General features: G+C 38.5%; 1 protein-coding gene across 4 annotated transcripts in view; it reads left to right on the top strand.

Moving 5' to 3' along the window:
* The window catches only part of ham (hamlet), a 145,629-nt gene that overhangs the window by 70,372 nt on the left and 61,566 nt on the right, over positions 1-13,691 (top strand). For all 4 annotated transcript variants that reach the window (XM_065220711.1, XM_065220713.1, XM_065220710.1 and 1 more), the window contains exons 4-5: positions 1,547-1,672; positions 1,745-1,862. In XM_065220711.1, coding sequence (XP_065076783.1) covers positions 1,547-1,672; positions 1,745-1,862 — 244 coding nt within the window. The remainder of the gene's footprint in view (positions 1-1,546; positions 1,673-1,744; positions 1,863-13,691) is intronic.

Raw genomic sequence — 13,691 nt, 5'->3', positions numbered from 1 at the left:
TTCTGAGATACCACCTCCACCCCACCATCACTATGCCAAATCACTGATACAGACATTTCCTTAGCTGCCGTACAGACAATTTTCAAAAGTATCTGGCATCCCTGGTTTGACTGGAGTCGCCTTTGACAGTGAATATTGGAAGAGGCTTGAAACCTCGACCAGTTCATGACACAGTAAACCTTATAAATGCTCTTATTGAACTAGTAAACAATAGGGGCATGCGGAATGAAACCCTACAACAGCAAAACAAAACGAAATTGTGACTTAAGGTCTACTGGAACATTCACATTTTGGATGTTTTCACCTTATTGTAAACCATATGAATTCGCATTTATGCATAATTTACTTCAACATTTTCTGTAATCATAAATTGCGTTCGTCGAAATGGTACGAAACGAAACGAAACGAAATTTTCGATTTCCTGCAATCTGATTCATATTTCGGACACTTAAGGTATGTGCTGCAGAAAACGAACATATACTTTATGGTAACACATTATTAAGTTTCGTTTCTTCGATACATTGCTGAAGTATCTTTCAATTTAGTTATCTGAGATGATGTTTGAAAGTAAACATCAACATTTTTCGAAAAAAAGTGTTATTTAACTAGGGATACCAAGATTCAAACTTCGGACTGTTGTCTGTGAAGAGATCCGAATTTCAGACAGAAAAGATTCATGTTTCGGACACCCAACTTTGTGTGTGGTTTTTTAGGCTACGTACGATAGCAATCACAATCATGTATCTCAAAGTTATTCGTTTATCATACCTACGTTACATATGAATTCATGTTTAATGTCGTATAATCTCATGGAATTAATAAATAAATGAGTAACCCTGTCTTGTCCGAAACATGATCACCTGTTTTTCACAGCGAAAAATTATTTACATTTAGGATATATATTTATTTAATGTTTATACCATATAGATGTATAAGTATTTCAAGATATAATTATAATGTGTCCGACATCAGACACATGAAGCAAAACGGTATTCAACTAAGACCGCACAACCATTTTCCGCATGTTAAACTTTAATAACTCTGCTGTTTTCCAATGTTTAGCGAAATTCCGTATAATTCCCTTTTACACCGCATACCCTTAGTGAACAACAACCTTTTTGAATAAAAATTACCGAAATTACCCGTTTCCAGAAATTCATAGTCGGTATTTCGGTTCGTTTTACGGTACCAAAACAGCATATCTAGATCTTCCAAGCACGGACGAACTGTCAGAAGTAGATTTCCGAGCTTCTCCAGAATATGATTAAAAATCGATGAACATTTTACTCAGCCTAAGGCTCCTTGCGGACGATGTGATCCACTCAACTCACTAATAGACTCGAAAAATTCAACTCCCTTTAGAGCAAATCCATTTTGTTCAAAATCGAGTCCAATTCAACTCAATTTTGAGTGGATCTCACCAACCGTCCGTATAACACTTTATTGAGTGTGTGCCCCGACTATCTCTCTAGTTCTCGAACCGTCCACCACCGACTAATGCAGCGCTTCTCATTCATATCTTTTCTTCACCCTTGCTTCTTTGCAGTTTATGGATATGAACCTGCGCGGCTGGCTGGATGCCACGCTCGAATCGGCCAACTGGTCCCGGAACATCCGCAGCACCAGCAGCCTGGCGGAAGTGAACGTGCAACAGTACTTTAAGGATGGTTATGTGAGTCCCCACCCTCGTCCTATTTTTCCTCGAAATTCCATCCCGCTAATGCATCACTCGAAATCGTTTCAGCAATGGTACGAAGTGATATGTGATATCAGCCCGGGACAGGAGCTACTGCTGAGGCCACGGGTTCCACCGCCTTCGTCCTCATCGCACCGGGAACTGGCCGACGACAGTCGGGGATCCGGTAAGTTGCATGCATTGTACTATTTCAATAAGCCGTGACAGATGTTTTGGCACGGGGACGGGGGCTTAAAGATTAGTTTGATTGAGTCCTGAAAGAAGAAAAGCGAAGCAGTTGCGCGTGATTCAAAAACCGGCGGGCGCAACAATGGGAATTAAAAGCGGATTTTAATGATGGTTGTTGCCGAAAGTCGTCGTTTGGTGCATGCTAAATGCAAATCAAGTGAGCAACGAATTGAAATCGGCTTTTAATCCGCCCGAATGAGATGGTTATCATCGCGTGGCATTTGCTGCTGCTGCTGCTGCTTTAGCACCTGGGTAACCGTTTTCGAACAGTTAGCATGTGCTCACGCGATGGTCGTCCGCCTTGTGGTGGGTTCGTGAAACTGAAATATGCTAATGTTTATGAGGTTAGTCGTCTTTTCGCTTTCGAGCGTTGTTCTTCGGCAACAACCGTGAAAATTAGACACGGTTTGACTTTTTTTCAACCCCTTTTTTTTTGTTGCGTTCACGTGTTTGCATGCAGCATGTGGGGGAAAAGGAAAGAAAGGATGATGCATTTGAAATTGATGCTACTTTTTCTTTCCTTAATGGATGAGGGGAGGGAAGGGGGAATGAAGTCTATGTTCTCTTATGTTGACATTTATAATTTGCAAATTAGGCAGTCATTCGCGTTGTCGTCATGTCGTTCGTCGTCGATGCGCTTCGGTAATAAAGTCATAAAAAATTATTGTTCCCGTGATCGGGCAAAAAACCGTGGGACCAATCGATTTCGCTCGGGGATTGTGCGATGTGTTATAGTTTCGGGGCGGGATTGCGATTAGATTTATGGGTGCGAGCAGCCTGCGTGGTTTCTGGTGTGGATGTTGGGTATCTGATCTGAGGGAAGGGATGAGTTTGTGCCAAAAAAGAGTTCAGGTTGAAGCTCATACGAAGCGTATGAAATACAGATCTACCTCGACATAACGTAACTGTCATTTTTCACCTGTGTTGTTACTCGGCGTAATTGAATACAGTAATGACCTGATTTTGTCAGCCCCTCAACGTATCAGATGTCAAACTATCCGCTTCAGATCTTTCTCTAGTTAATAAATTATCACACAAATGCATCATGTTGATATTAGTATAGCATATCCATCGAACTCTGAAAATCATAATCTTCACGTATGAAGTAACAAAAAACATAAAACCTTTAGGTAAAAAATCTTGTATTTTATACCATCAGCATTGGCGTAGCTAGAAAATTTTACTGGAGGGGCCTAGCGGGGGCCTGTGGCATTTTTTTTGTTATGTCAAACTACGGTTAAATAGAAAATCTGGAAGTGCCATGCAATTAAAATACATCAAGGCAGTTTCTTATTTTATTTTCCTGTTGGTTACATTTCCTCTTAGCCCAGTAATACAACCTATTATGACGAAGCTTACTATCATTTTAATGGGGAAATATTAAATTTTATTGTATTTATTTCATAACAATGCTTGGGGAGCCTTAAAAACATACTGATTTTGAACAAGCAATGATCGTCCGGATCTCATAAGGGTTTAAAGGATCTCAAACTTTAGAAAATTCTCATGTTAGATAATTCTCAGGGTTAGAGAATTCCATGAATTTTGTAACTAGATTTTTTTAGATCATCTATATTTAATCGTCAATAAAATCTCAGACCTAGGTACCAACATTATATTCTACAACTTAGAATTTATAATTTTCTTAATTTCTGGCTTTGAAATATGGCAATAGAATAAATACATTTAGAACATAGGAGAATGTAGAGCAGCGCCGGTGGTGTAGTGGAAAGCGTGATTACCTCTCAATCCCAGTCGGCGTCGCCGGGATGTTTTGAGGCATAACATCTCTGATCACGCCTTCCTTCGGAAGGGAAGTAAAGCCGTTGATCCCTGGCTCATGAGTTGATGAGTCGATGGGCCCATACATTAATTATGTCACGCTAAATCGAGGAAAAATTTACCTCCCTCCCCCTATCGTCACGTTTTTCCTATACCTAATGCATTGATTGTCACAAAATCTTAGACCCCCCCTTCACCCCTTAGAGCGTGACATAATATATGCATCAACCCTAGGTGGTGTCCAGGTTTGGGAGCTGCCTCCCTGGGGTCGGTAGCATTGGTGCTCAGCCCGAAAAACAAGATCGACGGAAAAAAAAACAAGGAAAACAAATTGAAAAATGTTCAAAATATATGTCAAAGATAAATTCTTAAAACTCTGAAAGTTAAAATAAAAATGATTTTGAGATCCCAAACTCATATGTCTTTAAGATTTTGTAATTTAAAAAAAATAGATATCTCTGATACAGATTGTAAGTATGAATCATTCGAATTCAAATATAAACAAAAGATCGCGAAATTTGATCAATTATAATAATTAAGACTTTAATTTAATTGCAGATCCTTTCTAGACTGTAATTTCATGAACTTTCTAGTACATGAATATTGATGATCGATTCCAGACAAATTCGCAAATCCATAAATTTTCGATTTATTTGTATTTTTCTGAAAATTTTCAGAAACGTTGCTCAAGACCAAGGAATCAAAAATATCTCCAAATGACAAAATGACAAGCAATCAACGAACCGACTGATAACGCTATGTCACCATGACAAGCAGCCCGTGCGACACAGCTCACTCGGGGCGGTAGAAGGAAACGAGCAAATTGTTGGCAAGCTGCTTCACGAAGTAAAGCCGAAGAGGATAAACGTGTGTTAATGGGATATTTTTTGTTATGTCTTTTCTCGATTCAGATCAAGCTATGTAGGATTGGGCGATCTTCAGAGAAAGATCGATCTTGACGTATCGATCATATATTTGGCTGTACGATCGATCCACTGATTAAATATATACGCTTGTCTACGTTGGCACCCCAAGAAATTATTTCCTTTATAATATTCAATTAAATGTTGTCGTGACGGTAAGGACCAATGAGCACAGGAAGGAGGTACAAACCTTCAAATGTTGCTGTATTCGTAAATATCGGAAACGCAAATAGTGACGTCATTGTAGGGAGCGATTCTGATGTTGACGTTATGTTCGTTAAATTTACTACGCAGTCTGTGGTGAGAGTAAATCGGTTTTTTGATGTAAATACACTTACAAAATTTAACACCTTTTTTTGAAGATCGAAAAGATCGAAAGAAGAGATCGATTTTTCGATCTCTTCGTGGGCAAAGAATCGATCTGAAAAATCGGAAACCGGGATGATAAAGATCGATCTTTCAAAGATCGATCCAAGATCGCCCAATCCTAAAGTTATGTACTCACCCGTGTGTATTGCAACAAAGCAGGCAAGCAATATATCATTATCCTTCTACCCCTCCGATCGAGCTATGTTACAAAGCGAGTTTGCCATGGTAGTCGTAGCAACCGTTTTGTCTGCATGGTTGGTTGTTTTATTTGTTTGGATTCGCTACTCATGACGAAAAAATGCCATTTTGAATCTTCAGATCACCATTTTAAATCGAGCCTTAATTTTGAAAAGCCTTAATTTTGATTCGTATTACTGAAATTTATAATGTTTTTTTTTTTTAAAAGGGCTCTTTTTTACGTCACATAATTTTATGGCATCTTCAACAACTATTAATTCTATAAAATCAAACTGTAATAATTCCATATTAGAAATATGTGTAGCTCATAAAATATGCCAAAATCATTATTTTAAAAATATATGCCGATGACTGTATGCAACGTTCCCTCAACATCTAAAAAACTTCATAAGTTTTACAGGAAATTCCCTGAATTTATTCCAAATTCCATATTTTTTTCCACCCCTCTTCATTTTGTTTTAGTTCATTGAGATTTTTTGAAGTAAGATCTCTGACAAACTGCAACGAAGTTCCTTAAACTGAATCGAGGACACCTGAAGATCTAAGCAGATTGCTGAGCTATGTTTAGATCTTCCTTCAAATTCCCTGCACTTATATGAAGTTTTATGCAGCTTCTCAAAACGCTACAAAATTCTGAGAAATTAAAAAAGTTTCCTGCCCTTCTGATTTTTCGCAAAGTGACACCTATGAAATTTCATGAACTTGTACGTAATTCCCTAAACCATTCCAAGCTCATGAGGCTTCAAAAAAAGTATACTGAAATCATATGAAGATCCTCGAACAATAATGAGGTTTCCTGATCTTAAATAAGAGTTAACTTCTACGAAGATCCCAAACCTTGAATAAAGTTCCCACTTCTACCAGAGAGAATAGACGTCCAACTTCGGTCAGAAACTTGTGTAAAGATAAGTGGGAATATCGCCGTTATGTGGCGCTAGCATCTCCTGATTTCCTCTATAAATTTTCCACTTTTGACCAAGTTGGTGCTAGCATCGATACATTTTCTGTTGAAAATTGCCACTTGGCGCTACCAGCACTAAGTGTCTAGTGTAAATTGTGCAACGTCAGCGCCATCAGGTTGTTTTTAAGTGGGGAAGTCGCCGTTAGTGGCGCTAAAGTCAAATAGGAATCTTTACACTAGTTTTTAGATTTTTTTTGTTCGAGCCTCAACGTCTGTTCTCTGTGCTTCTACGCAGTTTTCTGAACTTTCGCAAAGCTCTATGAATTTCTACGAATTTTCCGGAAGCTCTTCCTGAAGTTTCCAGAATTTCTACTAAGTTTCGTTAATTTCTACGATGTTCCCTGAATTTCATAGAAGTTCTTTAAATTTTACGAACTTCCCTGATGGAAAATAATAATCCCTGAACCCAATTTGTTACTGTAACTACAACTGGAAGTCCGTTAATTGAAACAAGTTTCAGTTAAAATAATTGTATATGTAAAATTTATGCACTTCAAAAGTTCTGTGATTAACTTAAAGAGTGTTCTGATTTGTGATTCAAAGGAAATTACTAGATGAGCTCAAAGGGTATTGAATTCCCAGGATGATTTCTAAATAGTTTTGGAGCAAACACCAAGATAATTCTGAGGATGATTGCAAGTGATTTCTTAAGAGAGTTCCCGGGGGATTCCGCGAAGAATACAAGTGAAACCGAATTTTGTGGTTATGATTGCGTAGGTATTCTGAGAAGAGACTCAGGGTAATTCCAAGTAGATAATTCGGAACAGAATTGCAATACATTTCTAAGATGAATTGCACTGGAATTCAATCGGTTTCAATGTGAACTGTTAATAGAATTATGGAAGTAATCATCAGAGAATTCTTGGTAGAATCATAACAAAAATCTAAAAGAGGTGAATTCCAAGAAATCATAAAATCAGCGCTGCGTGATCGGTGGATTTACTTGACGAATGAAGGAGTATTAAGTGATTAGTTTATTTCCTGTGATTAATGAACAGAGAGATGTTAGAGATATCATCAATGATTAATCTATAAAAAAAGTTCACGATTAGTTATAATGGTTATTAATTTTTCTGAATCAAGAACCATGAATCATGAATGTTTTATTAATGATATATCATTAATGATTAATTTAATGATATATCACTAACTCTGCGATAAGAGAGGAATGCCGATGAAAATTGGACAGGATAAAACGAGTCAGCAGCAATGCCGAACCGACGGAATTTTCCGTAGATCTACTGAATTGATGGGATTTTGTGGAGATTTGGATTCGTAGGTAACATTTACGGAATCAATGTGCTTAACTACAGAATTCCCCGGTTTCATGCTTTTTTCCCAGAATTATAAACATGCGCTCTGACTCAACCCGGATGCCACACTGTTATGACCAAGAGAGTCACACCAAATTGTCTCATTATGGGATTTGACAAGTATGACGGTAGCCTTTTAACGAGGACAACAAATCAAGAAGACTGGCAACTTTGCCAAAATCCAAGCGACATACACGCTATTTCAAAACTACCCAAATTTGGGAAGAATCCACCCAGATCGGTCAAAACTGAACCTACCCAACAATGGGTAAACTATGTTGGGAGCTACAAGTTGACAAATGAACAATATCGACATGAAGCCGATCGACGTTGTTAATTTGTCAACTTGTCACTCCCAACATAGTTTCCCCTTTTTTTGGGTAGGTTCTGTTTTGACAGATCTGGTGGGATTCTACCCAAATTTGGGTAGTTTTGATATAGCGTGTATACAATGAGTATCCTAAAGGAGGATATGTCCTCCTTTTTAAATATTTTTTTCTACATCCTCCTTTCGCCCGAAAATGTCCTCCTTTTAAATTCTTGCATTTTTTCCAGTAACAAATTCATAAAATTGTTTTCAAAGAGCGTTGTTTGCAGAGCTTATTTGTTTAATTATGTCGCAACCTCATCTTATCTAGCAAATGCCATTCGATTGTGGGACTAGGAGTATACTACAGCTGTCAACCCCCCTACATTTAGGCTGTGGTCCATTTGGTAATTTTTAACTTATATTTGACAGATGGAAAATTTTCAAATAAATCTGCTATTCTACCAGACTTATTTCCGACAAACCAGGAATCAATTTTGACAAACAATTTCTCGAAAATCGGACGATCACCCACATAAGGGTGTTCGAACATCATAATTTATTTTCGAAGTGTCAGTGAAAATTCATATTTTTTCTAAATTTTTACTTAACATTCTGAAAATAAAGTATAATGTTAAAAAATCTCTTTGTTGTCAATCGTGTGATTCAAGGTGTTTGTCAAAATTGATTCTTGGACTGTCAAAAATAATTCTGGTACAATAGCAAGTTTATTTGAAAATTTTCTATCTGTAAAATTTAAGTTAAAATTCACCAAATGGAACACAGCCACACAGATTGAATCCAACGTGTGTTCGATTTTGACGTTCTGGTTCTATGGGAGTTAAGGTATTTCAAGCATAACTATTAAAGTCGACGTGTCTGATTTTGTAAACAATCTCTTCAATCGCCGATTTTTGGCAACTGCAAACTCACTCACAGAAACTAACAACACCAGCTAGTAGGCGAAAGTTTCCCCTACCTGATAATGGTGTTTGTTTGCGTGGGTGAGTTAGCAGTTAAGACAAATTTTCGATTAAAGAGATTGTTTACAAAAGCAGATACGTCGATTTGAATAGTTACGCTTGATTTGTTTAGGCCGCTACCATAGCGAAGAGGCACGCGAATCGTGAAATCGAATGTTAGGAATAATATCAATAATAGGAATTCTTTTGTATAGAACGCTAAGCGCGCCTCTTCGCTCCCACTATGGCAGCGGCCTTAGAGTCATATGCTGAATCAATGGTAAAATTAACAGGTTAGATGTTCCATGTTAGCTTCAATCAGCTAGACTAGATCATTTCCAAGTATCAAAAATGAATTATGAAGGCTAGTTTGATGCATTTTACAGAAGTATAACGAGAAGATGTGTTTTTGAGCTCTTATGTCGCTCACTAGTTCCCACCAGTGTAGAGTAATCTAATCTCACCGCGCAGTTCATTCCAAAAACTACACACATAGTAAGGGTATAGTGAATAATATACTGCATGTAGTGCTCTTTCTAGAATGAACAGAGCGAGAAGATTAGAATGTTAGCTCTTGTCACTCACAGATGGGAATGACAAGTATGCTTCCCACACAATTATACTAATGTAAAAATGGTACAGGCATCGAAAGCTCTCAATTAAAAACTCTGAAAGCGCATCTTGAACACTAAGTTGAGAGCACGTAATACGCTAATATGCGGTAAGCAATAAGCTTGAAATGCGAGGAAGAAGAAGAAGAAGATATCAAAGAACAGCAACACATAAGAATTTTGCGTTTGTATTGCATATCTTACAGCTGTTCCTTATACCAATTTTGTGTGTTTGCGTGTTATGTGAGAGTATGATTTAAATACTGTATGCAACGCAAAAATGCTGGCTTAGTATTAGCACATCAGTAGTTATGCCACCTACGGAATTGACCTTAAAGAAACCAGGCATCACTGCGAGTCAAATATTTGGTCATTCTCTTTGCGCATTGACGTGCAGTTGGTTGTATCTTAAGGATAATCTGACTCTTGTCAGCCGATAGTTACGATAAAGTTAGGACAATGGCGTAATTGAGCATCCCCGAGATCAAGTATCAAAATTATTTAAATGCGTTTTGATATTATCAAATAGAGGAGAATTTTGTTTGCATTGGGGCTCCGATAGGTGAGGGGGAGTGCCATTGAATCAAATCAAAAAGTGATTGTAACTGGCATCCGATACTCAAGGTGGCTTTCCATTGCATATCAGGGCTTCGGTGTCCTATCTAAGGCAGAGATTGACATCCGATAGTTGAGGTTGATTGTCTACGGTAAATTTCTCCAATGGAAAGAAGATGAATGCAGTATGGGTCTGAAGTGTGTGTTTTAACCAGGCTGGAGGTGATGCGTCCGGTAGAGGTACTTTCCGGACTAAATAGTGTCATCTTAGAGTATCTAAAAAATACTCATTAGTGCACGAATCTCCATCTTAAGCTACATAGAATGAGAAGCAGGCCATCGATCCCCAAAATGAATGAAAGATGTCATAAATTATATATTTGTCCATATTTAAATAGTATAAGCATGCTGATCACGCCTTCCTTCAGAAGGGAAGTAAAGCCGTTGGTCTCTGGTTCATGAGTTGATGGGTCGATAGGTAGGGTCCAGGTGTGAGAGCTGCCTCCCTGGCGTCGGTAGCACTGGTGATCAGCACGGAAAACAAGATAAACGGAAAACAAATCAAGGAAAAAAAAACTATTGTTATATTTTAAACAATTATTTTCACAATGACCTGTCTATCAGTCTCGGTAACATTTTGGTTGGTTCTAATCATGAAACGTATGGCATGATTTAACTATAAGTTGTTTTCAAAAAATAAGCAACTACCAAACAAGACACAGATCTTCTCCTTTCGGAAAACACCTAACCCCCGGAGTGCCGCCTCTCAGCCGTGAACAATTATGTGTTTGAAAAATATATTTCTGGAAAACAGTCTTGACCTTTTCCCCGGATAAAGTGAATCACAAGAGGGTTCATAACCATTACTAATACTGCAAGAACCCAAAGCATAGTAGCACGAACAATTATGCTCGTCATTAGCGATCCTTCCAGTAGTGCTGCCAGCATAAGCCATCCGGAAAGGGACACACAAGGACAATCGTCGTCGCCATCGTCATCACAGTGGCAGTGGCAATCATAATTTATGACCGCATGATATCTCCGTAGTGGAATCACAGTCCGTGACCTGTGCACACGCGTGGCAGTAGGACAGGGGGCGCACTTTTTTGCCTTGAGGGAAGGAGCAGGGAACCTGGTCCGGCTCGTGGACAACGGCAGCGATTGATTGCGGTGATATCAAAGCAAATATACAGCTGCAGTGGTGCTCATATGCAGGACCCGGTTTTCCGAAGGACTCGTGTCGAGTAATGAAGTCAATTTGCTCCCTGATCCCGGGGAATTAGATGCTTTTGTTTCTTTTGATTTTTCAACAAAATTGTTAATGATATCTATTCGGTGACATCTAAATTATCAGGAATAGTCTTCGTTTATCAGACCCACACAAAAAAAAAATCGAAACTTGCGAACAGAGGAAAAAAGCGTTTAAAATGTTGTTAATGATCGGAAACGCTTCTCCTGGATGCACGCGCCTATCATCCTTCATCCCTCATCCCTCGGAACCATAATTTATCAATTTACACCCAACAATTGGCTGCCACGCACATGATAGGACGACGAGACAGAAAATTAATCCCCTAAGTGTGAAATTACGGTTTCCTCGCCCCGAACACGCCGTAATGATGATCCGATGGTTGTCATCATTTTCATGTTTCTCGCTTTCGATTCCCATAAGCGATTGCTAGCTACCGACCGAATTGAGGTTGAATGGAACGGAATGGCATTGGCATCGGGCGGGAGAGACAAACAGATCCCTGCGCTAATCCACCCCTATCGATGTTGCATCACAAACTCACGACGCAAGAACAGCAACAATCAACAAGCGGCGGAGCAGGATATAATTTCAAAGCAAATAGTAGCAAGGCAAGCAAAAAATACATATCTGATGTATGTATGTCACTCGCTTATCATGTCGATTTTCGACACAACTCGGTCCTACTACGTACTTATATGTGGGGTATTGAAACCGATCGAGGCTCTGGCTCTGCAGCGGGAAGCCGAACAGAAAACAATTAATGGTTTGCCGAGCATAGAAAGAGAGTGATATTATTGTAATTCATAGGCGGCAGCGGACATATCATGCAATTTGGTGTTGCAAATGCACGGGCGAGTGAATGGCGGTGGTGTTAATCCTTTATGTCAACTAATAAACTGTCAGCTTGAGAGTTGGTGATCTCCATTGTTCGGCTGTTGGGGGAATGGCACGAGTTTTGATAGAAATGTGGCAAATTCAATTAGGTCTCCCGTATGGCCACGTCTCTGGTCCTGCATCTGTGATGATGTGTCGGCGATGGATTACGTGTGCACGCATTTCAAGGTTATAAATTTAGCCAATATGACAGTTTCAGTCAACCCTTTTGGGATGGTTATTGCTTATCGCAGTGGGATCGTCGGCGGGACAGAACGAAACTGCACTGTCTTTTGCGGGCAGTTGGACATGATTAATGATGGATTTGGTGAAATCGATCTGCTCTTCTGCCGATGACAGCTTGCTGACTCATGGGGGCTCTGAGCAGGATGATTCTGTCGTTGCAAATTTCTCGATGATTAAGTAGTTTGGCACTACTTGATTCTGATATTTTTACCACTATATACTAGACTGGCCCACAAAAATAAAGATTCTATCTTTCCACGGGCAAACCTCTAGATTTGTGCCTTTAGGTAAGAAAACCATTCTCTGAACGTGAATGAAGAGCTGGCGTTTTTAGTTTGAATTTTGTATTAGGATTTTTGATAAAATACATGGAAAAAAGACACTCTTACACTCTACTGATCATAAAAAAGTTTATTTATTCTCGCTTTGATTCAGATTTTCAAAACTTGTAGTTCAATTAATAAGTAACAACTTTGCTGAATATTGCATCATGAAACCAGTTAGTTTTACTGAGATATTCGTTTTTGAATATGTATGAGCATTTTGAATATGAAAATTTCAACCAAAGCACGTCAAAAACAGCTGAAATATTCAGAGAGTGGTTATCTCACCTACTGACACGAGCCTGGATTTTGGCCTGTGGACAATATGATCTTTTATTTTTTTAGTGGTAATCTAGTTGATACGTTGCCTAAGCTGCCTATATTATGTTGCAATATACGAACAACTGATGAACATGATGCTGTCTTCAGCAAAATTGTTTCTTGTAGATTAAGCTACATGTGCTGAAATTCTGTCCTTAAAAGAGTTTGCTGAACCAGTTGTATGCACGAAAGAGTTAAGGGATGTTATTTATCCATACATTTCGAAAAAAATCCCCACACAAACTTTAAGCCAAAAGCGCCAGCTCGTGTTACATCCGAATGAGCTGAAATTTTCAGAGAATGGTTTTCTCACAAATTTGGGGGTTGGCCCGATGAGAAAAATGATAAAAAATATCCCATATATATGTGGGCCAGTCTACTTTATACTAATGAGCAGTGTTGGCCAAATCATTAATCAAATAATATTTTTCCGCTATCATACGCTCTCAATATCACACGTGATATTGGAACAAAATATCATGCATTACAAGCTCCTTTGATATTGCGAGACTATTCACAACCAGCGTTGCCAGGTTATTTTCAGAAATATCTGGACAAGGTAAAATATAAAATCTGAAAAAAATCTAAAATGCTCCAAAAAATCCTCTTTTTAACATAATGCCATTTAAATCAAAGTGATGTGGCAATCTCCCGTAAAAATACGTCAGTATGATCATCTGGAATTTATTTAAAGTACTAGCATGGTTGTAAATTGCATGTTTACATAAATTATATAAAGCAAATAACTTGTTAGCATTGCTAAAATCATCC

This window comes from Ochlerotatus camptorhynchus, unplaced genomic scaffold, assembly GCF_037179485.1.
Source record: "Ochlerotatus camptorhynchus isolate MF236.1 unplaced genomic scaffold, CSIRO-AGI_Acam_v1.1 ptg000131l, whole genome shotgun sequence".
Classification (NCBI taxonomy): Eukaryota; Metazoa; Arthropoda; class Insecta; order Diptera; family Culicidae; genus Ochlerotatus; species Ochlerotatus camptorhynchus.
The sequence above is the reverse complement of the archived record's forward strand: the minus strand, read 5'-3'. Positions and strand labels throughout refer to the sequence as shown.